General features: G+C 30.3%; 2 protein-coding genes across 2 annotated transcripts; both read right to left on the bottom strand.

Annotated features, from left to right (window-relative positions):
• Nucleotides 1–1327: 1327 nt before the first annotated feature.
• On the bottom strand, nucleotides 1328–11037 carry dck (deoxycytidine kinase). The gene is made up of 7 exons (XM_073824925.1): nucleotides 10881–11037; nucleotides 10261–10376; nucleotides 6343–6536; nucleotides 6024–6171; nucleotides 5822–5937; nucleotides 2176–2275; nucleotides 1328–1958 (listed from the first exon to the last, which is right to left on the bottom strand). The coding sequence occupies exons 1-7, from the start codon at nucleotides 10969–10971 to the stop codon at nucleotides 1932–1934; spliced, it is 792 nt and encodes a 263-aa protein (XP_073681026.1). The 5' UTR covers nucleotides 10972–11037; the 3' UTR covers nucleotides 1328–1931.
• Nucleotides 11038–12975: 1938 nt separating this feature from the next.
• On the bottom strand, nucleotides 12976–23637 carry mob1bb (MOB kinase activator 1Bb). Its single transcript, XM_073824360.1, has 6 exons — nucleotides 23501–23637; nucleotides 21042–21208; nucleotides 19137–19230; nucleotides 18926–19059; nucleotides 17290–17453; nucleotides 12976–14392 (listed from the first exon to the last, which is right to left on the bottom strand). Exons 1-6 carry the CDS (start codon nucleotides 23512–23514, stop codon nucleotides 14315–14317), a joined length of 651 nt encoding a protein of 216 aa, XP_073680461.1. The 5' UTR covers nucleotides 23515–23637; the 3' UTR covers nucleotides 12976–14314.
• Between the last annotated feature and the right edge of the window lie 252 nt (nucleotides 23638–23889).

Consider the following 23889-nt stretch of genomic DNA (forward strand, 5'->3'; position numbering starts at 1 on the left):
GGCCATTCAGACTATCAGCACCAACACGGTCTCACCCCAAGTCGTCACATATTGACGTTTGGTCAGGACCCCTTGGCGTCGCATTTTGACGCTTAAGGTACCCCTTTAGCGTAGTTTTTTGACGTGAAGGGTCCTCCACTGTTTTCAGTTGTTTGTCTTACTGGTTTGCATGCATTTGTAAAAATGTAAACAATTTTATATAAATTTATACTTTGACTGGATCACCTAAACCAACCCCTACCCTAAACCTACCCACTTCTGAACAATACAAAGCACAGGCAAATATAAGTACAGTCACATGTATTTATTGCAAAAACTGAAAAAAAAAGCATTACAAACAAGTCGTGTTGCATTCCAAGTCTTCTGAAGCCATACGATATCTTAATGTGGAGAAGAAAGTAAAACATAAGGTTTTAATCGCTGAAAATGATCCTGCTTCGTTAACGTTGCTCACATTCTTATTCAAAAAGATACGCCCGAGCATTAGCATGACGTAATCGGTCACGAGACACACAAGAGCCAATAGAATTTCACAACCAAGGCTGACGTAATGCTTCTGCTGTCTGGCGGCATTTTTTGAATTCGCGCACGGACTGCGGCAAACAGGATGAGCTTTACAGCGGACGGAGACGGCGTTCGCGTCTGTTCCTCTCACAAATCAATCGTTTTGCCTCGGAAGACTTGGAATATTCATATTTTTTAAATAAATTGTGACTGTAGTTATAGCTGCATGTTATCTGTGTTTCATTGACAAATGGTTAGGTTTAGGGGCAGGGGTTGGGTTACGTGCTCGTAAATGTGTAAATAGTGTAATATAAATCAACTGTTGTGACTGTTTGCATTGAAAAATCACACCCCGATACATATGCAATAATGGCAAAATTATTACCCAATATATCATTTAATCTTGACGATAAAATTCACAGTGCCTTTCACGTCAGCTTATTGACGCCAAGGGTTTCTTATTTAAACCAGTGGAGGACCCTGCACGTCCAAAAATGACGCTGAAGGGGTACCCTGTGCGTCAAAATGCGACGCCAAGGGGTCCTGACCAAACGTCAATATGTGACGACTTGGGGTGAGACCGTGTTGTCAGCACACACCTGTGCACATCACATTGGTATCACATGCGCATTCACAGGAACAGCTTTCCCAAAATGCAGCTCCAGCATAGGGGCGTTAAACATCTTGAGGGAGAGTGACTGATGATTCAGCTGATTTTGGGTAAACTATTCCTTTAAAGTCACTCAAAGAATGCTTAGATTAAAACAAACGGTTGAATATTTATACACCAAGGTTCAAAAGTTTGGGGTCAGTACAATTTTTAACAAGAAAGTAATACTTTTATTCAGCAAGGGTGCATTAAATTGATCAAAAGTGACATTAAAGATGTTTATAACGTTACAAAAGATTCCTATTTCAAATTAAATATATTATTTGAACTTTCTATTAATCAAAAAAATATATCTATAAATACTGAATAATAAATGTTGGAATGATTAGAATGATTTCTGAAGGATCATGTGACACTGAAAACTGGAGTAATGATGCTGAAAATTCAGCTTTGCATCATAAAAATAAATTACATATGAAAATATATTCAAATAGAAAGCAGTTTTACTAAATTGAAATAATATTTCAAATTATTACAGATTTTACTGTATTTTTGATCAAACAAATGAAGCCTTGTTGAGCAGAACTTCACAGAGACTTCTTATATTTGTTCTTTAAAGAGAAAGTTGATTATTCATTTTTTTTATTTAATTCATAAAGTATAAAAGTAAACACATTAAATAACAAAAACACTGATAAGTGCATAATGTACACCACTTACGCCACACTAAATTTCATCACTCAGATTCAAAATGTATATAAACAAAAACACACAAATGTAAAAAATTTTGGCCAACATGCACCTTTTCTCATCGTAATCACAGGGTGCTGAGAAATTCTTTCACCTGGGAAGACAAAAACAAAAGAAAAAATTTAATCATGCAACTGTTTCACTTTAATGCATTTATTACTGCACTGTGTGATGAATTCATCTGCATGCAAAGAAAATGTGCTCCACAGAGGGAATAATTTACTCACCCTCATGTCTTTCTAAGAATCATCAAACATAATGAGTGAGTAAAAAATGACAGAATTCAGTTATTTTTAATGTGTGTGTCATACCTTCTCGATCATATCAGCACACTTGATGTTGTTGTCTTTAAAATCGTCATTGACATCCAGGGTAAGAACCGGCACTTCATTCAGATACTCAAACTCCATACTGCATACACATATGCACAAATGAGGGTGCACAATATTTATTTGTAATAATTAATTCATTCAAATTACTTTTTTTATAATTTATCTTTCTACATTTTACATTGTTAAGAAGTTAATATATATAAAATATAAATATTTTTAAATGCATTTACTTATTTTAAATGTGTGTGTGTGTGTGTGTGTGTGTATATATATATACATATACATATATACAGTAATACACACACATATATATATAATAAATAAAAATATAAAATGTAAATAAATACATTTTAGGACTTCATATATATATATTTTTTCTAACTTTAGGAATGTACTTTTAATAATGTATTTTTGTATCTTTGTATCATCAGCTACATTTTACATCCTTAAAAAAAGTATAATTATAAATAAATAAAATTATTATAAATCATTTTAAATTAATAAATTCTATATTAGAAAAATAAAATAAATATATATATATATATATATATATATATATATATATAAATTTAAATTAATAAAATTAAAATAATGTATAACATTAATTTTGAATCATCCGCTGCATTTTACATCCTTAAAAAGTATATATAATAAAATCTTAATTTTAATTAATAAAAAATAAAATAATATTTGTATTTCTAATATCTAAAAGTACATTAATAATATCATCTTGCTACATTTTACATTCTTGAAAAGGTTAATATAAAAATATTTAAATATAAATTAACAAAATCAAAATGAATAATTTATTTTGTATCATCTTTACATTTTACTTTTTAAAATCTTAAAAGTAAATATAACAATAAAATCTAAATGTAAATAATAATTATACACACACACACACACACACACACACACACACACACACACACACACACACACACACACACACACACACACACACACACACACACACAGTCATGTGAAAAATTTAGGACATCCTATTGAATTCAATGAATTCAACAATAACGCATGAACAATAAAACATGGCATGTTACACTGTTTTATCATTTATTTAAAAATAAAGCCAAAATGGAAAAGCCATGTGTGACAAAGTTAGGACACCCTTACTGTTAATAGAAATTGAAAGTGTAAGTAACGGTAATGCTAATCAAATGCCTTTGATTAACTGATCATCAGCAAGTTTGAGCGCCTCTATAAAAACATAAGCTTTGGCAGTTTGCTGGTCTGGAGCCTTCAGGTGTGTGTCAACACAATGCCAAAGAGGTAAGACATCAATAATGATCTTCGAGAAGCAATTATTGCTGTCATCAATCTGAGAAGAGTAATACAGCCATTTCCAAACAACTCTACAGTGAGGAAGTTTTTTAACAAGTGGAAGACATTCAAACATACACCAATCCTCCCAGGAGTGGATGTCCCAGCAAATTCACCCCCAAAGTCAAACCGTGTAATGCTCAGAGAAATGGGATACAACCCAAGAACTACAACAGCACAAACACCTCATACCAAAAGTCACACATGCTGGTGGAGGGCTGATGATTGTGGGCTTGTTTTGAGCCAGGAACTGGGCAAAACCTGTCAATAAGTCAACTATCAACTCCTCTGTATACCAACGTTTTCTAGAGTCAAATGTGAGGATAGCCCATTCAAAGTCAAGTCCTCATCCTGACACAAATGCTGTGGTGAGAGCTGTGCATAAACAAATTCACACAAACCTCAATAACATTAGAAGAGTGGGCCAAAATTCCTCTAGAACGATGCGAGAGACTAATAAGGTCATATAGAAAATAATTACTTCAAGTTATTGCTGCTAAAAGTGGATCTACAGGCAAACGAATCATAGGGTGTCCTAACTTTCTCACACATGACTTTTCTATCTTGGCTTTATTTTTGTTAAATAAATAATGGCACGGTGTGTTATGTTATGTGATGTCATTTATATAAAATATAATTTATAAATGTATTATCTTGCTAGATTTTACATCCTTAAAAAGTGAAATAAATAAAATAAAAATAATATATAAGTTATTTTAGTATGATTTCATTACATTTTACATCCTTAAAAAAGTAATATCTAAATGTAAATAAATAAAAATCAAATATATTAAATTTTTTTGTGTATAATCTGTGTACATTTTACATCCTTCAAAAGTATATATAATCTAAAAGTATATAGAAAAATCTAAATATATACAATTATAATTATTTTTTATAATTGTAAAAATTATAATAAAAGTAATATAAAAATAAATTAATAAATAAATAAGTTATAAATATAAAATATAATTGTATTATCTTGTGACATTTTACATCCTTAAAAGGTTAAATAAATAAATAAAATTAAATAAAATACAAATAATATATAATAATTTATTTTAGTATCATTTCACAACCTTAGTAAAACAATATCTAAATGTAAATTAATAAATGAAGTCTAAATAATATATTTAAATTTATTTTTGTATAATCTGTGTACATTTTACATCAGATGCATTTTACATCCTTAAAAAGTATATATAATAATCTAAAAGTATATAGAAAAATCTAAATATAAATTAATAATTAAAAAAATATAATAAAAATAATAATCTTTGTATTACTAATATATAAAAATAAATTAATTAAAAAGAGAAAGTTATAAATATATAAATATAATTTATAACTGTATTATCTTGTTACATTTTACATCTTTAAAAAGTTAAATCAATAAATAAAATTAAATAAACAAAATACAAATAATATGTAATAATTTTATTTTAGTATCATTTCACTACACTTTACATTCTTAAAAGTTAATATAACAATATCTAAATGTAAATTAATAAATAAAATCTAAATAATATTATAATAATTAATTTTTGTATAATCTGTGTACATTTTACATCAGCTACATTTTTCATCCTTAAAAAGTATATATAATAATCTAAACGTATACAGAAAAATCTAAATGTAAATTAATAATATAGAAAATATAATAAAAATAATATTGTTTTAAAAAGAAAATATATATATTACATATTATATTTATCATATAATTATTAAGAAATTAATAAAATAAAATTAACAATAGCATATAATTCATACAAACTTATATGTGACCCTGGACCACAAAACCAGTCTTAAGTCGCTGGGGTATATTTGTAGCAATAGCCAAAAATACATAGTATGGGTCAAAATTATTGATTTTTCTTTTATGCCAAAAATCATTAGGAAATTAAGTAAAGATCATGTTCCATGAAGATTTTTTGAAAAATTCCTACTAAAAATATATCAAAATGTAATTTTTGATTATTAATATGCATTGTTAAGAACTTAATTTGGACATCTTTAAAGGTGATTTTCTCAGTATTTTGATTTTTTTGCACCCTCAGATTCCAGATTTTCAATTAGATGTATCTCGGACAAATATTGTCCTATCATAACAAACCATACATCAATAGAAAGCTTTCATATGATGTATATATCTCAGTTTTTTTAATTGGTTTTGTGGTCCAGGGTCACATATTAATTTATATAAACTTTTTTTAAGATGTCAAACATAGTGATACTTTGGCACCATAAATAAGTAAATACATTTTAATGGCTGGTGTGTGTGTGTTACCTCATAGTCCTGTGCTGTAACCAGCACTCATGTTTATAGTGGAGTTTCTCCAGATATTCCAGTGGAATCCCCTGCTCCTCGTCTCTTCCTCTCAAATGCAGTCTTTCCAAACACCTCTGAAACACAAGATCGACCTTGTTTACCCTTTTTCCACAGCCCAGCAGATTCCCTTTAAAAGCCTCATGTGGTTGCGTGTTCATACTTCTGGTTTTGCCCGCAGGTAAATGATGCCGTCCAACTCGATGTGCTTCCCAAACTGCTTATGCAGCCAGCTGTGCCAGTCCTGATAGATCGCCCACTCGGTTTCATTCACACACTCACTTTCATAGAGGTTAGAGGCAAAGATGTACCTGCAACACCACAATCAAAGTGATTAAAGTAAGCCGATTAGTTGATATTTCTATTTATTTGACTTTGTGACATAATGACGGTTGTATAACAATCACAGAGCCTTCATCAACCAAACGAGGAGATGCATTTTAGATGTTTGATAATGGATGTTAATAGCAGGTGCAATCTACCTGTCGCTGTACACGGATCGCTCGAAGAACTGGACCGGATTCTCTGCCTCTCGCAGTTTTCCTTTGGTGGATCTGATCTGCGAGCGGATGCGGCTCATGCAGGCGTAGCTCTGGAAGGTGTAGGCCCAGCGATCGGGCTTCTCGTACATCATCTGCAGCACGTTCCCTCCACTCTTCTGAGAAGTGGTCAATTCCTGCACATACATTGGTATACATTTGTTAGGTACCGAATATTTGTGTCAAATTCAAGACAAGAAATTGGTAAGATAATTAAATATATATGACATGGTCGATAACTATATGAAAATACTGATCATTGAATATATATATATATATATATATATATATATATATATATTTTTTTTTTTTTTTTTTTTAATCAATATTAATTATATGGTTAATAAATATATGCAAATATAAATAGTAGAATGAACTGGCTTTACATGTGAATTTAGGCATTCATTATTGTCATTATTAAATAATTATTAATACTTTTATTGATTAAATATCCAATATTCATGATACAGTTCATAAATATAAATGTCAATTAATTTTATTTCTTAATGTTTTATCTTAATTTTTGTTTATTCTTATATCAATATTCTAAATAATATTTTTTAGAATTCTAAAACAATATATGTAATAATATTCGATGATTAATATTTTTAATGATTTAATATCTGATATTGATTATACAGCGGATAAACAAATATTTATAAATGATATATTGGTATATATACATATACATATACATATATATATATAAGATTTAAAAATAAAATGAACTGGATTAAATGTTACACGTGAATTTAGGCATTCACTGTTGTCATTTTTAAATTCTTAATATTTCTAACTATTAAATAACTATATATTTATTTTTATTTCTGTTTATTATTGTTTATTTATATCAATATATATCACTCTTTCTCTCTCTCTCTCTATATATATATTTTTTAAATATAAGATTTAAAAATGAAATTCAGTACTATGGACTCTAGAAATGCTACAAATATAATGAACTATTAAAAATGTATTATTAATTATATAAATATTAGCAAAACAGCTGATAAACATAAATATTGATCAAGTATTTTTTTTGTTTATTATATATATATATATATATATATATATATATATATATATATATATATATATTATAAATTATAAATAAATATTTTTTTCTTTTTTTTTTTAAAGAAAATATTTTAAAAATAAAATTCAGTTCAAAGTTCTTTAGTTATTAAATTATTATTTTTTAACAATTAAATATCCAAGTATTATGTTCTCTAGATATATTCATTTTATTTTAAACATGCATTCATATTTTCTGTTTATTTTTTTATTTTTTCTAATTATTACTATTAATAATAATTGCACTTAAATTTAAACCTATTTTTAGTGCAATACAGTTATTATAGTTAACTAAAACTAAATCCATTCAAAATGGGTTACTTTTAAGTAAAATGTAAAAAATACATAACTAACATTTTGCATTTAGTTTAACTTGATGCACTAAAACTAAAATAAAACATTAAACTATATAGACATATTTTAAACAACTTATGAAAAATAGAAAAAAATCTATATATGTATGAAAATAAAATAACACTGATGCAATAGTTTGCACCATGCAAGGACTAATAAATTAAAAAGTATATATAAAGTAAATATAAAGTCACATAACTGATTTAGACATTATATTAATTGACATAAATGGCCTTTTAAAGTCTGATTAGTCTGCTTCACAGAAAGCAAGGTGACAGTGACATTTACAAAGAACGTGCTAATATAGCTTTAATTGACACTTCAGTAGTGGGTCAAATGCCATTCATGTCCACCGTGAGCCATAGATATAAAGACCAGCCTCTTGACACTTTTAAAAGAGACACAAGGCCTCTCCCGCAGGAAACACTCCAATTAAGCTTTAATTGATCTAACACTATATTTATCAGCAGTAAGTGTGTGAAGCAGCAGCAGCAGTAGTTCTGTTGAGTGCTTAGCAGTTCAGGACTAAACCATCTGCTAAGTCCCAGGGGACAACAGTGTTTGCCAGAGCTGTTTCCATCGCAGCGTTGGATTACAGGCCTACTTATTATACTCAGACACTGACACAGTAAACATATAACGTACAGTGACCACAAAAATATTGATATTCGTGACTGAGTCTCACAAAACATCCAACCAAGTGCCATCTGCACAAGAAATGAGCCATTCTGTAAACTACTTTTAATGGAAAACCACTTGAAGAGTGCGTTTGTGCTAACTTTCTTCAAAACAAAGGCCACTTGGTTTGACATTTTGTTCTCTATTATGACATTCATACATATTTTATGAGTAAATTACACTGCAAGTCAAAAGTTTTTGAACAGTAAAATTTTTTTAAGTGCATTTATTTGATCCAAAGTACAGTAAAAATGTGAAATATTTTTACAATTTAAAATAACTGCTTTCTATTTGAATGTGTTTTAAAATGTAATTTATTCCCGTGATCAAAGCTTAAATTTAAAGGATTTCAAATATTATAAATATAATCTTATTTCAAATGATAACAATATTTATGTTTATGTATTTTCTAAAGATCGTACATTAAACTGAAGTTACATAAATTGTGTTTTCAACTATATTTTAGTATTTCAAACTGCTTTTATAACGTAATATATAATATTTTAAATGATAACAATAAAATGATAAATAATATATAAATTACAAATATTATAAATCATTATATTATAAATATTACAAAATTAAATGTATACTGGAAAAAAACATGCTTGGCAATTTAATAATACAATAATTTATACTAATGTATATGATGTAAAATGATTTAAAAACTGATTAAAAAAAATAATATTTAAATTGATTTAAACAATTATAAATAATACGTAAATTATATATTATGAATTTTATTTTTTTATAAACATATAATATGATAATTATATATGAACTGTTAATAATTATAGATTACATATTTAAATTATTACAGATTATTAATATTATTTACACTACCAGTCAAAAGTTTTTGAACAGTAAGATTATGTTTTTTTAAAGCAGTCTCTTCTGCTCATCAAGCCTGCATTTATTTGATCCAAAGTACAGCAAAAACAGTAAAATTTTGAAATATTTTTTACTATTTAAAATAACTGTTTTCTATGTAAATGTATTTTAAAATGTAATTTATTCCTGTGATCAAAGCTACATTTTCAGCATCATTACTTCAGTCTTCAGTGTCACATGATCATCAGAAATTATTCAACAAACATATTATTTTTATCAATATTTAAAACAGTTGAGTATTTTTTAATAAATAGAAAGATCAAAAGTTCAGCATTTATATGAAATACGCTTTTGTAACATTATACACTATACCATTTAATATCTTGGGAGTTTATTTCATTGAAATTAGTAGTTTTATTAAGTGATTCTAAAGACATTTATAATGTTACAAAAGATTTCTGTTTCAGATAAATGCAGTCTATTCATCAAAGAAACCTAAAAAAAATCTACTCAGCTGTTTTCAACATAATATTAATAATAATAAATGGTTTTTGTGCAACAAATCAAAATATAAGAATGATTTCTAAAGGATCGTGTGACACTGAAGCCTGATGTAATGACGCTGAAAATTAATCTTTGATCATAGGAATAAATTACATTTTAAAATATATTCAAATAGAAATCGGTTATTTTAAATAGGAAAAATATTTCAGAATTTTACAGCTTTTGCTGTAACTTGGATCACATAAATGCAGGCTTGATGAGCAGAAGAGTCTTCTTTAAAAACATTAAAAACCTTACTATTTAAAAACTCTGACTGGTAGTGTATTTTATTACATTTTGGGCATTAATAAAGAGTTATATTTTATATCACAACATAAAATATGTCTATTCTAGTTATATTTACAGTATTTTTGACTGTACCTCATGGTCGTTGTGGTGAGTTTGTACATTGCACCATCTGGCGATGGGTTCCGGTACTACTTCCCATTCACGGTCATGTTCCTCCAGCAGACGAACAAAAGTGGATTTACCCGCAGCTACAACAGGAAAAAAGAAGATAAAAATTACATTTAAACACGTTGATAAACGTTCAAAGAATAAACGACGAACATTTCTTCGACAACAATCGAAAACCTCTCCGAATAGTGCGGGAAACAGTATGAAATGTTTTGCGAATATTCACAAGACCACTTCCGCTATCTTCGGACACGATTTTTAAACTTTAAAATCAAAACGTAAGTCTTTAATAGTCTAAATACGCATAAAAAACGAAAATAAAATAAAAAATATTTGCCAAATAAAATGTATATATGTAACGTTATTCATAACAGGAAATGTTCGTCAACGTCGTCTCGAAAGCAGCTATTATGTCAATAAATATTTATTATCTACATAAAACTCAGAACATTAAATGTATAAGCTGAAATCGCTACGAAAGGTCATTTTAACCTTATAAAAATTGTATTTGTAGCATTCTGTTTTGTTTTTTTTCAGCAATGAAATATGCTTACAGTACTGACCAATTACAATGAATGGCTTACCAATGTTGCCTTCAATGGAGATGCGCTTCAGTCTTTTCTCCAGACTGTCGTTCAGAGGACTGGGACAGGCTCTTTTGGCTGTGGGAGACATTTTATCCTCATGCAATACAGCAGAAATGCACAATAACTCTGTACAGTTACAGTCAGTTACCAGAGAAACAGGCGGGACCAGGCTATTAAATTCTGGCGCTTAAACTTGAAGTTCCTCCCACCGGAAACAGCTGCTTTCAAACCTCATGTGCTTCGCATAAACAACACCAGTTGGTTATTATTACTTAAAAAGAAGAAAAATATAATTAAGAACACTTACAGTTTTTTATGAAAAACAATAAACAATATTAAGTTTTTGAACAGTAAGATTGTTAATGTTCTTTTTTCTGCTCACCAAGTCTGCATTTATTTGACCCAAAGTACAGCAAGAACAGTAAAATTGTAAAATATTTTTACTATTTAAAATAAACTGCTTCCTATTTGAATATATTTTAAAATGTAATTTATTCCTGTGTTTTCAAACATTTTATTCGAATTTTTAGCATCATTGCTCCATATATTCTCAATATTCTGAATTGCTGCTCAGAAAAACATCTATTATTATGTTGAAAACAACTAAGTAGAATTTTTTCAGGTTTCTCTGATGAATAGAACGTTTAGAAAAACAGCATTTATCTAAATTAGAACTCTTTTGTAACATTATAAATGCCTTTATCATCACTTAGGAACACTTACAGTTATTTATGAAAAACAATATTAAAACGTTACTTTACCTGTAAACGGTCAAAAGTTTTTTTTAAGTAAGATTTGTAATGTTTTTTCTGCTCAACGAGTCTGCATTTATTTGATCCGAAGTACAGCAAGAACAGTAAAATTGTAAAATATTTTTACTATTTAAAATAACTGCTTTCTATTTGAATAGATTTTAAAATGTAATTTATTCCTATTTTTTCAAACATGAATTTTTAGCATCATTACTCCAGTCACAAGATCCTTCAGAAATCATTCTAATATTGCTGCTTAAAAAAACATTATTATTATGCTGTGGATTTTTTTCATGTTTCTTTGATGAATATAAAGTTTAGAAGAACAGCATATCTAAATTAGAAATCTTTTGTAACATTATAAATGCCTTTATCATCACTTAAGAACACTTACAATTATTTATAAAAACAATAAACAATATTAAAATGTTAATTTACCTGTAAACAGTCAAAGGTTTTTGAACAGTAAGTTTATGTTTTTTCCGCTCACCAAGTCTGCATTTGATCCAAAGTACAGTAAGAACAGTAACATTTAAAAATATTTTTACTGTTTAAAATAACTGCTTTCTATTTAAAAATATTTTAAAATCTAATTTATTTCTGTGATTTCAAACATGAATTTTTAGCATCATTACAAAATCCGTCAAAAATCATTCTAATATTCTGATTCTGCTGCTCAGAAAAACATTTATTATTATTATTATGCTGAAAACAACTGAGTAGATTTTTTTTCAGGTTTCTTTGATGAATAGAAAGTTCAGAAGATCAGCATTTATCTAAATTAGAAATCTTTTGTAACATTTTAAATGTCTTTATCATCACTTTTGATGAATTTAAAGCATCCTTGCAAAATAAAATTATTAATTTTCTATTAATAGTTTATACTGTTACAAAAGTATACTTTTATTTTAGATAAATGTTCATCTTTGGATCTATTCATCAAAGAATCCTAATAAAAATGTACTCAACTGTTTTAAACATTGATAATAATAATATAATAATGATTTCTGAAGGATCATGTGACACTGAAGACTGAAGTAATGATGCTAAAAATGTAGCTTTGATCACAGGAACAAATTACATTTCAAATTATATTCAAATAGAAAAGAAAATAGTAAAAATATTTCATAATATTACTATTTTTGCTGTATTTTGGATCAGATAAATGCACTCTATAATTTTTTTTTTTTTTTTTTAATTACTGTTCCAAAACTTTTGACTGGTAGTCTATAAAAATAATAAACAATATTAAAAAGTTACTTTACCTGTAAACAGTCATTTCATTTTAGACACACATACAGAACACATCTAAATATATAAATATGAATCATACATATACATATGTTAAGAGAAGGGTTTTATTTGCTCTATGTACAGCAAAAATAGCAACATCAGTCAGTGATATTGTTTTATTCATGTAAACTAGATCAATATCAGGAAATTGTATACATATGCATGTATTTACATATCTAATCTACCCTAATTATTTTACAGCTCAGGGAAAATATATTCTCATCTCAGTGACAAAAATGCTCTATAAATACTTCATATCTGTCCGATATTAATCAGAGGTTGGCACTTTTACACTATGGCATAGTCCAAACCATTAGAAATAAAACTATTACATTCGTGAAAACAATAGAACATTAAAATATCCAATTTTAAACAACTATAAAAGTGTCAATAGAACAGAGATGGAAAAAAGGTTCAAATGGAGGTAGAGAAGAAAAACCCAGTGTTATTTACTTCAAAACCAAATGCTGAATATTTCCAACCATAACCATAAAGCTAAATTCATCAACATGCTGAATATTTCAGAACTGTGTTATATGAATAAGTATTTTTTTAAATTGGAGCCATATAACCAAAACACAATTTTAAATATTTAAGAAATGCTTGGCAACCCAGTTACTTCACACAAAAAAACTATTAACAGAAACAACTGCGGCTTGTGCGAAACAAATCTTATCCGAGACTCTGATCTGCCATCTCACATTTCCTTTTTTTTCTCTTTTTGTCGCACAGCATAAGATATAAACTCAAGGCTACGGCTTCCCATCAGCCCTGAGGGTCCTCCAGCATGCAACTTAAAATTAACCTTCATAGTGTCCGATATTAAATAAGAAATATATAATGACGAAACAAGCTCTGATATGAACTTTAAACAACAGTTCTGTCTAAATAACATCAGTGAGGACAAGATTGTTATTGCATAGGAAAATCGACTTAAGCTATTTAACTCCATCGTTTTGCTGTCAGCATTACAGCATTAAAGAATCAAGCAGCCTTTCACATTCACGCTAGTCAAAGAAAGCAATCTCCTATTCACTCGGCACCATCACCGAATCACTGTAGTTTGTACTATGTTCAGTTATCAGCTTCTTAAAGGTTAAAACCCCTCTCTTTCAGTCAGCAAGTAAAGTAAGTAAACTAATGAGAAGGACTTGAAATCATATGTAACTATTCTTCCAGGCATCATGTCACCAAATGCCAAAAATCAGTTTGATCCATTTAGAAATATTAGTATTGCGCCTTTCCTTCACTTCGCTATGGTTCGCCTAGCAGTGCTGTGGGGTTAAAATCATCTGTACAAAGCAAAAGATAGAAGGAGAGTCAGAAGAGAGAGCAGGATCACGGTTTTTCTTCATTGTTAACTTCTTTTCCTCTCCTCGTCTCAGTTTATCTGTCTTTTGTTGTGAGTTTCTCAATGAGCTCTTGAAGAGGCGCCAGCTCCTTACGATCGATCAAGTTAAACTCCTGAAAACAGATGAAATTATTTATTTGATTCACTTAAAATTCAAGAACATCAAGGCTATAATACAGTTCATATGTTTGGAATTGGTAAGAATTTTTAATGTTTCTGAAAGAAGACTATAATGCTCACCAAGGCTGCATTTACAGAAGTCAAAAGTTTACATACACCTTGCAGAATCTGCAAAATGTTAATTGTTTTACTAAAATAAGAGGGATCAGGCAAAACACGTTTTTTTTTTGTTAGTACCGAGCTGATTTAAATATTTCACATGAAAGATGTTTACATATAGTCCACGAGAAGAAATCGTTGAATTTATAAAAATGACGCTGTTCAAACGTTTACACACACTTGATTTTTAATACTGTGTTGTTACTTGATTGATTCAATGCTGTTTGTCTTGAAAAGTTAAATTGCCTGCTGATCTTAAAAAAATCCTTCATGTCACACAAACTCTTCGGTTTTTCAGCATTTGTGTATTTAAACTAGAGCTGCACAATTAATTGTTAAAAAATCGCGATCTCGATTCGAAATTTATTATGTCTTGTTTTACTGCTATTTTACTGCTGTTTGATAACCTAATGTTCAGGGGTAAATTTTTTAAATAAAAAAGTTCTCCAGAATCGTGATCTTTATTCGAAGCAAAAAAATAGTGATTCTCATTTTATTCAGAAACGTGCAGCTCTAATTTAAACCCTTTCCAACAATGACTGTATGATGTTGAGATCCATCTTTTCACATCGAGGACCTCATATGCAACTATTACAGAAGGTTCAAACGCTCACTGATGCTTCAGAAGGAAAAACCATGCATTAAGAGCTGGGGGTAAAAACTTTTGAACAGAATAAAGATGGGTACATTTTTCTTATTTTGCCTAAAACAATTTTTCATTTAGTACTGCCCTCAGAAGTTACTTACATGTTTCCCAGAAGACTAAATAAGTTAAATTTACCCTGATATTTAAATTTAAAAAAATATTCTGAAGAATCAGTGTGCATTTAATCTTCTGTAATAGTTGCATACGAGTCTCTCAGTTGTCCTCAGTGTAAAAAGATGGATCTTAAAATCATACAGTCATTGTTGGAAAGAGTTCAAATACACAAAAAAAGAAGAATTTGTGAGACCTGAGGTATTTTTCTGAAGAACAGCAGGCAGGCGGTTTAACTGTAACTGTTCAGGACAAACAAGGGACTCATAAACAACCATCACTAAATGAAAAACACAGCTGTGGATCATTCAGGTAACAACACAGTATTAAGAATCAAGTGTATGTAAACTTATTTATAAATACAACTATTATTTTCTCTTGTGTCTATATTTTATGTAAAAAAAATTATATTCATGTGCATTTTGTATGATCCCTCTTATTTTGGTAAAAGTGTATGTAAACTTTTACAGCAAAAACAGTAATATTGTGAAATATTTTTACTATTTAAAACAACTGTTTTCTTTTTAAATTTATTGTAAAATCTAATTTATTTCTGTGATGCAAAGCTGAATTTTCAGCATCATTACCGCAGTCTTCAGTGTCACATGATCCTTCAATAATCATTCAAATATGCTGAATTGCTCAAGAAACAATTATCATCAATGTTGAAAACAGTTATATTATATAGTAATATTTTGGGGAAACTAAAAAACAGTTAATTGAGCAATTTAATGCATCCTTTATAAATAAAAGTATTAATTTATTCAAAAAAAATGCCGGTGCACTTGGTAAATGAATAAACAACCCTTTTTCACATATCATTTGAGTAATTGCCATATCATTTAAATACTATATTAAATGCAGCAAGTTGCTTGACAACTGTAAAAAGCCTACATTTAGATTAATAAATGATATAACTTGGGGAGAAAAGTTGTATATTTGGATTATTAATTGCTATATTTTGTCATATTGCTATTATAAAAGCTGTAAGTTACTTCAGGCCTTGTTTTAGAGCAGGGGTGCCCAATCCTGTTCCTGGAGATCTACCATCCTGCAACGTTCAGCTCCAACCCTGATCAAACACACCTGAACCAGCTAGTTAAAGGAGTAGTACACTTCCAGAACCAAAAATTATAATGTACTCAGCCCCTTGTCATTCAAGATGTTTGTGTCTTTCTTTCTTCAGTCGTAAAAAAAAAAAAAAAAAACAGGAAAAGGATTTCTCCCCATAAAGTGGACTTCTATGGTGCCCCTGAGTTTGAACTTCCAAAATGTAGTTTAAATGCAGCTTTAAAGGGCTCTAAATGATCCCAGCCAAGGAAGAAGGGTCTTATCTAGCGAAACAGTCAGATATTTGCAAAAAAAAATGTATATACCTTTTAACCGCAAGCGCTCATCTTGATCTAGCTCTGCCTGAACATCCCATCTAATTTTTTTCCTCCAACTTCAAAATCGTCCTACATCACTGTTTTAACTTTCTTGTTAAGGGTGTTTGATCTTCTTTGCATGTTCACTTTGTAAACACTGGGTCGGTACTTCTGCAGTGATGTAGGACAAACACACAGTTCACACAGACCAAGACGAGTATTTGTGGTTAAAAAGTACATAAACTGTATATAAGTATATAAATTACTTTTTTTAAATAACTAATCGTTACACTAAATAAGACCCTTCTTCCTCAGCTGGGATCGTTTAGAGCCCTTTAAAGCTGCATTTAAACTGTATTTTGGAAGTTCAAACTCGAGGGAAACAATGACATCCATTATATGGAGAGAAATCCTGAAATAATTTCCTCAAAAAACTATTTCTTTACGACTGAACAGCTGAGTACAGACAGCTGGGTTGGAGCAGGGCTGGAACTGAAGTCTGCAGGTAGGTAGATCTCCAGAAACAGGTTTGAGCACCCCTATGACCCCCTGACTTGTGAAAGCACTTTTAAAGATGTTCATAAAAAGAATAAAGCAGTGACGGCACCTGTACAAAGAAGATGAAGTGTTTGAAAGACGTGTTGAGGTGAGCTTCCTCTTGCAGCTGCATGACCGCATCAAAGTGTTGATGATATATATGAGCGTAAACTCTGAACAAACGCTTCAGGATGGTCTTGGCCACAGACATGAAGTTCTTGGGGAAGGGAACACCTGGACAGATGAGACAGATGGAGTTAAATACCACAGGACCTGCTATATACAGGCAAGCCCAAAATTATTCATACCCCTGGCAAATTCTGACTTAAAGTTACTTTTATTTAACCAGCAAGTCGGGAAATGACACAGGCTTCACCCAAAAGATAATAAGACGATGTACAAGAGGCATCATTGTGGACTAAAAATATTTCTCAGCTTTTATTTACGTTTGAAAAAAAAGTGGCATGTCCAAAATTATTCATACCCTCACAAGTCAGGAAAGGGCTATAAGACCATATCTAAATGTTTTGAAGTTCCAGTGACTACAGTGCAAAGTATAGCCACCACCAATGCCATCTGGGCTCTGCTGGTGGCAACATCTCAAGGCAGACAGTCCAACAGACACTGCACACCGCTGGGTTCCACAGACGCAGACCAAGGAGGACATTACTTCTCCAGATAAGGCACACAAAAGCCCAATTGGCCTTTGCAAATGCTCATCTGGACAAAGAAGACGACTTTTCTGGTCTTTTGTTTTATGGTCAGATGAAGCAGAAATTGAATTGTTTGGCCACAATGATGTAGCATTCATTTGGCGTAAAAAAGGAGAAGCCTTCGACCCTAAGAACACCATCCCCACTGTCTAACATGGTGGTGGGAACCTAATGTTTTGGGGGTGTTTTTCAGCTGGTGGACCAGGGAACCTAATCACAGTAAACGACACCATGAAAAAGAAGCAAAACATCAAAATTCTCAACAACAACATCAGGCAGTCTGCAGAGAAACTTGGCCTTGGGCACCAGTGGACATTTCAGCACAACAATGAATCAAAACACACAGCAAAAGTGGTGAAGAAATGGTTAGCAGACAAAAACATTAACGTTTTGCAGTGGCCCAGCCAGAGTCCTGACTTAAATCCAATTGAGAATCTGTGGAGGGAGCTAAAGATCAGGGTGATGGCAAGGAGACCCTCCAACCTGAAAGAGTTGGAGCTCATCGCTAAAGATGAATGGGCAAAAATACCAGTGGAGACGTGCAAAAGGCTGGTCAGCAATTATAGGAAGCATTTGATTACTGTAATAGCCAATAAAGGCTTTTTATTGATTACTGACAAGGGTATGAATAATTTAGACATGCAGCTTTTGTTCAAATGTAAATAAAAGAGGAGTAATAATTGTTTCCCACAATGATGTCTCTTGTACATCGTCTATATTTTCTGGGAGACGTCTGTGTCATTTCTAATAAAAAAAAAAATACTTGCTGGTTGAATAAAAGTAACTTTAAGTCAGAATTTGCCAGGGGCTCACTTCAAAGAAAAAAATTATAATTTTCATTAAGTTTAATTTAAAAATATAATACATAATAAATATATTGACATGTTAAAAAAATACAAAGAACTAAAATGAAAATGTAAATAGGCAATATAACACCTTATTAATAACTATAATAGGACCTCAATGATACTAAAATATCACTGCATCGTTTACCTATTTTGGAAGGAAACAGGGTCTCTTCATCCAGCTGGTCTTGAACCCACGTCATCAGATAATCAATGTACTTGGGAGCCGAGCACTTAATAGGCTTCTTAATGTTGGTCCCATCTGCCCAATGATACTCGTATCTAAAGGAAAACAGATGAGTGATGCAGAGACGAAGAGAGACACCATCATTCATTCCTCACCGTCCAAACACACTCACTTTGGTCCTGCAGACATGACCGGACAGCTGTCCTCCGAACAGAAATCTGTGATGGTGCCGTACAGCATGTTGATCTGGTTAAAGAAATCCACAGCTGCAGAAATAAACAAAAAGAAACATTTAAGTTTATTTTTATTTTGGGCATAATCAGAAATTCTAGTTTGTTTTCCACTAAGAAAAGTAGACTGCTATATATGCAGTGAGACAGAGTAATACTGTACAGTCAGATCAAAAAGTCAATTTTTGCTCACCAAGCCTGCATTTATTTATTATCTATTTCTATTTGTATATATATTTTAAAATGCAATTACTACATTTTCAGCATCATTACTTCAGGCTTTCATATTATCCTTCAGAAATCTTTCTAATATGCCGATTTTGCTGTTCAAGAGACATATTTTATTATTTAAAACTGTTGAGTACGTTTTTGATGAATAGAAAGATCCAAAGATCAGCATTTATCTGAAATAAAAAGCTTTTGTAACATTATATACGTATATAATGTTACAAAAGATTTTTATTTCAGATAAATAGATAAATACACCATTCAAAAAGCTTGGAGTAATTTTTTTTTTTCTAAAGAAATTATAGAAATTAATACTACAACTACTATTTATTTATTTTAATCAAATGTATTCAAAATGTATTTATTATTTTATTTTAATATATTTATTTGAATGAATCTTATTTAAAAATAATTAATTACACATTTTTGTTTTAAACATTTTTAAATTTAATTTGACTTTATTTAAATTTTACTTTTAAAAAAATATTTTAAAAATTGTATAAAATTTTATTTTAATCTACTAATTTAATCAAATTATTTCATTTTTAAATAAATTATAAAAAATGAATACATTTAACTAGGATGCTTTAAATTGATTAAAAGATGATAAAGACATTTAAAATGTTACAAATTATCTCTATTTCAGATAAATGCTGTTCTTTTGTACTTTCTATTCATCAAACAAACCTGAAAACAATTCTACTCAGCTGTTTTCAAAATCAACAATAAATGTTTTTGAGCAGTAAATCAGAATATCAGAATGATTTCTGAAGGATCATGTGACTGGAGAAATAATGCTAAAAATGCAGCTTTGAAATCAAAGGAATAAATCACATGTTAAAATATATTAAAATAGAAAGCAGTTATTTTAAATGGAAGAATATTTCTAAATTTTACTGTTTTTGTTGTACTTAAGATCAAATAAATACAGGCTTGGTGAGCAGGAGAGACTTAAAAAAAAAACATTAAACATCTTCCTGTTCAAAAACTTTTGACTGGAAGTGTAATTTAATCTAATATTTATTTAAATAATATATATATATACACAAAATTAAAAATATACACATATATTTAAAGAATATATAAACATTTTTTTTAAGTTCTTGCTTCCACTGACACACAAGATGCTCATGAATCATCTGAAATCATGCTGATGCACTTGATCAGAAGGTTTTGTTCAAGTCAGTTCCGTTGCTGATGTCATTAGAGACAAACAAGATACTAATACTAGTCATATTTATTTTTCAAATTGCAAAAAAAAAAAAAAAAAAAACACAAAACAGCAGCATCTCCACTAATAGTCTCATTCTATTGCATCCTGCTGGGAGTGTGTGCATGTTGGGGGAGGTGTGTTAGTAATTCTGCAATGGACACAGAGTCTCTCGGGACTGTTTAGGTGATCCATAAAGACAAGACAGGTCTGGTTTGGTGTCATCAATAGGTCAAAGGTCAAAGTCGTTAAGAAGGAAATGAGAAAAGCAACTGAACGCATAGGGAGAAACAAGAAAAGCATCTGCAAAAACAAAAAAAGACAGTAGAAACAGAACAAATGATTCACTTTGTGGGTGTGCGTGCATGTGAGGATGATTGATAAACATGATGTCACTCTTGGTTCTTACTGTTGACGGCCACCCATTCGTTCAGATCTTCTCCGTCCGGAAGCATGACGGCCATACGCAGGTTCCCGCTGCCCAACGTGGCTTCGGCGTGTTTGAGGAGCTCATACTGATGAGAGCCTTCTGGAATATTCTTCTTCGGCTTAAACGTCTTAGACGAACGATTCCCACTGGAGGAGATGAAACAAAAAATACATTTAATGAAAAAGTTTAAGCAAAACCCCTCAGGACACTACAAGATGTAGATTGTAGCATCACTTGCACACCAATGGATTTGCTGTGGTGAATGGGTGCCGTCAGAATGAGAGTCCAAACAGCTAATAAAAAGTGATAAGCTGTATGTTAATAAGAAACAAATTCATTATCGTGATGTTTTTATCAGCTGTTTGGACTCTCATTCTGACGGCACCCATTCGCTGCAGTGGATCCACTGGTGAGCAAGTGATGTAATGCTACATTTCCCCAAATCATATGAAGAAACAAACTAATTAATTTATAAATATAAAAATAAATAATTTGCTTTTATATTTCAATGAGGACTATTTATTTATTTGTTTAATTATATTTTTATCACTATTACTGTTGTTTTTTAAACATTGTTTTCTGTCAATTATTCATGAACCTCGAGCACTTCTGGACCTCAGTTTTTATCATTTTTTTTGTCTTTTTAAAATTGTTATTATTATTATTATTATTATTATTATTATCATCATCATCGACCCAACATAAAGACCAAATTTATACTGTGAAAAATAAAATATTATTTAAAAAATAATTAGCTCATATAATGTTACATATTTTTCCTACTTACTATAGTACTGTACTGTTAGATGTGCATTTATTTATTTAAATAATTTTCACCCAATTATATATGATTACAATATAATTATAATTATAAAGTATATTTAAGCTATTTATTTATTTTAATCACGTGTATGTATTTAAAATTTATTTACTTAAATTATATGTATTTTAAGATATATTCATTTTAATATTATTTATTTACTTTGGTCAAAACTTTTGATCAAAAATGTTTCTTTATTTTAATCTTGTTTATTTGAAATCAAATTTTTATTTTATTTTGAATCTCCATTTATTTTACTTTATTTATTTATTTAAATTTAATTTCTTTACTTAAAACCTACGTATATATAATTATTATTGTATTAAAACATTTTTTTATTTTAATTTAATTTTATTTTAATCTTTTTATTTTAACCAAACTTATTTAAATATAATTATATACATTTTTGTTTTAAATTTCATCTTACTTCGTTTCATTTTAGAAAATTTTATTTTAATAAATTCTATATTATTTTATTTTAATCAATTACTTTACTCTAATAATCTCTATTTATTCATCTACATCTTGAATGGCCTGAAGGTGACTATTCCTTTAAAGAATGTCAAAACAGGCTGTACAAAATACCGCCTAATCAGGAGCACACGTGTAATAATGTCATTTTTCACATATTTCTCATCTGATTCACAATGCAAATCTTCAGACACACGCATGTAGTTTATCCAGTTTCAATCAGGAATACACATGCCTTTTTTTTTACTTTGAAATTCAAAAACATCACAATGGCAATGACATCACATGTCTGTGTTTGTTCTTAACTTCTCCTAAATCACATGCTTCCGGTGAACCATCGCCATCATTCACAATAGTTTCCAAATGAAATCACTCTCAGCTGTTTTTAAGGAGGCTGGTTTTCATATGACGGACTTCTCTAATGATCCCAGACAACCTTATCAGTAAATTCAATTCCAGTGCATCATAACAAACAACGTATGGCAAGTCTTCAGATTACAGAAGTAGATTGAGAAATGTTCTGCATTTGAGATTTCCTCTCTGGCTTCCTCTTGCAAGATGTAAACATGTTCTTTAAAGTAATTACAGAAAGCAAATCCACCCTGTTCCCTCCCAAAATGATGTGATTGGAAAGATGCAATGCTGTTAAACTTACTTAAACAGCCTTTTTGGGTGGATAAAAACGTTTGACTTATTGTTATGACAATTGCAACATCATGCACTCCTTGCTAGCAATTGCACTTCATGCAGTTTCATCAAAAGCTATGTTCTGCTTGGATGCATCACAGGCTTTGCACACAATGCAACTCTAATACAAAGTGACAAGACACATAACGTGCTTTTTGAACAGCACACAGTGTGAAACAAACATGCATTACATAAGATCTGCCCCCCTTCCAGCCCAGCACATCAGAGAGCCAAGAAACCGGTGCAAATGTGTCAGATTTGGGCTCATCTCGACATTTGTGTTAAAATTGCTGTATTTTAACCCAACTGTCAGGTTGAAATACTGACACATTTAACCATCTCCACGAGGAGAACTGAGGTCAATTCGGTTCAAGAACTCAAACAGCTCTTTAGCAAACAAGCTAAAGGATTAAAATGGTATTCATCTCTAAATAATCGCCTAAATCATAGTCAAACTTACAATAAGAAGCTCATCTTCTCCTGTTAGGTCGGTTCGGAGCTCTGCTGCTGGTCCCGGTCCGCGGTTCGGGGTCGTGTAGTGCAGAGACACCTGGCAACAAACTTCCCACAGCCGCTGTGGATTCTCTAATGTGTTTTGTGGATCTGTAAATCGCCTCTCATTGGAGTAAAAACAGGGGGACGGCCGACAAAATGGTGTGGAGATCTGTGTTAACGCCGAAACAGCAAGATCTCGCGATGGTTCGTGTCGCTGACGTCAGCTTTTTTCCGCTTATGCTTTTATTTTTATTTTAATATTTTTTTTTTACTAATTAGAGAACAATAAATAGATAGATAGATTTGAATATATTATTTTATAGTAATCATTTAAAACAATAATTAATTTATATA

This window comes from Garra rufa, chromosome 19 (assembly GCF_049309525.1).
Source record: "Garra rufa chromosome 19, GarRuf1.0, whole genome shotgun sequence".
Taxonomy (NCBI): Eukaryota; Metazoa; Chordata; class Actinopteri; order Cypriniformes; family Cyprinidae; genus Garra; species Garra rufa.

Coding starts and splice junctions, on each gene's coding strand:
- mob1bb (XM_073824360.1), bottom strand. Junction 19,060..19,136: donor GTCATGTCTGCAGGACCAAA/GTGAGTGTGTTT, acceptor GTTTTCCTTTAG/ATACGAGTATCATTGGGCAG. Junction 14,393..17,289: donor ACTTCATCTTCTTTGTACAG/GTGCCGTCACTG, acceptor ATCTGTTTTCAG/GAGTTTAACTTGATCGATCG.
- dck (XM_073824925.1), bottom strand. CDS start 10,971: ATGTCTCCCACAGCCAAAAGAGCCTGTCCCAGTCCTCTGAACGACAGT. Junction 10,377..10,880: donor CTCCATTGAAGGCAACATTG/GTAAGCCATTCA, acceptor TTCCTGTTGTAG/CTGCGGGTAAATCCACTTTT. Junction 6,537..10,260: donor CTCACCACAACGACCATGAG/GTACAGTCAAAA, acceptor ATGTATGTGCAG/GAATTGACCACTTCTCAGAA.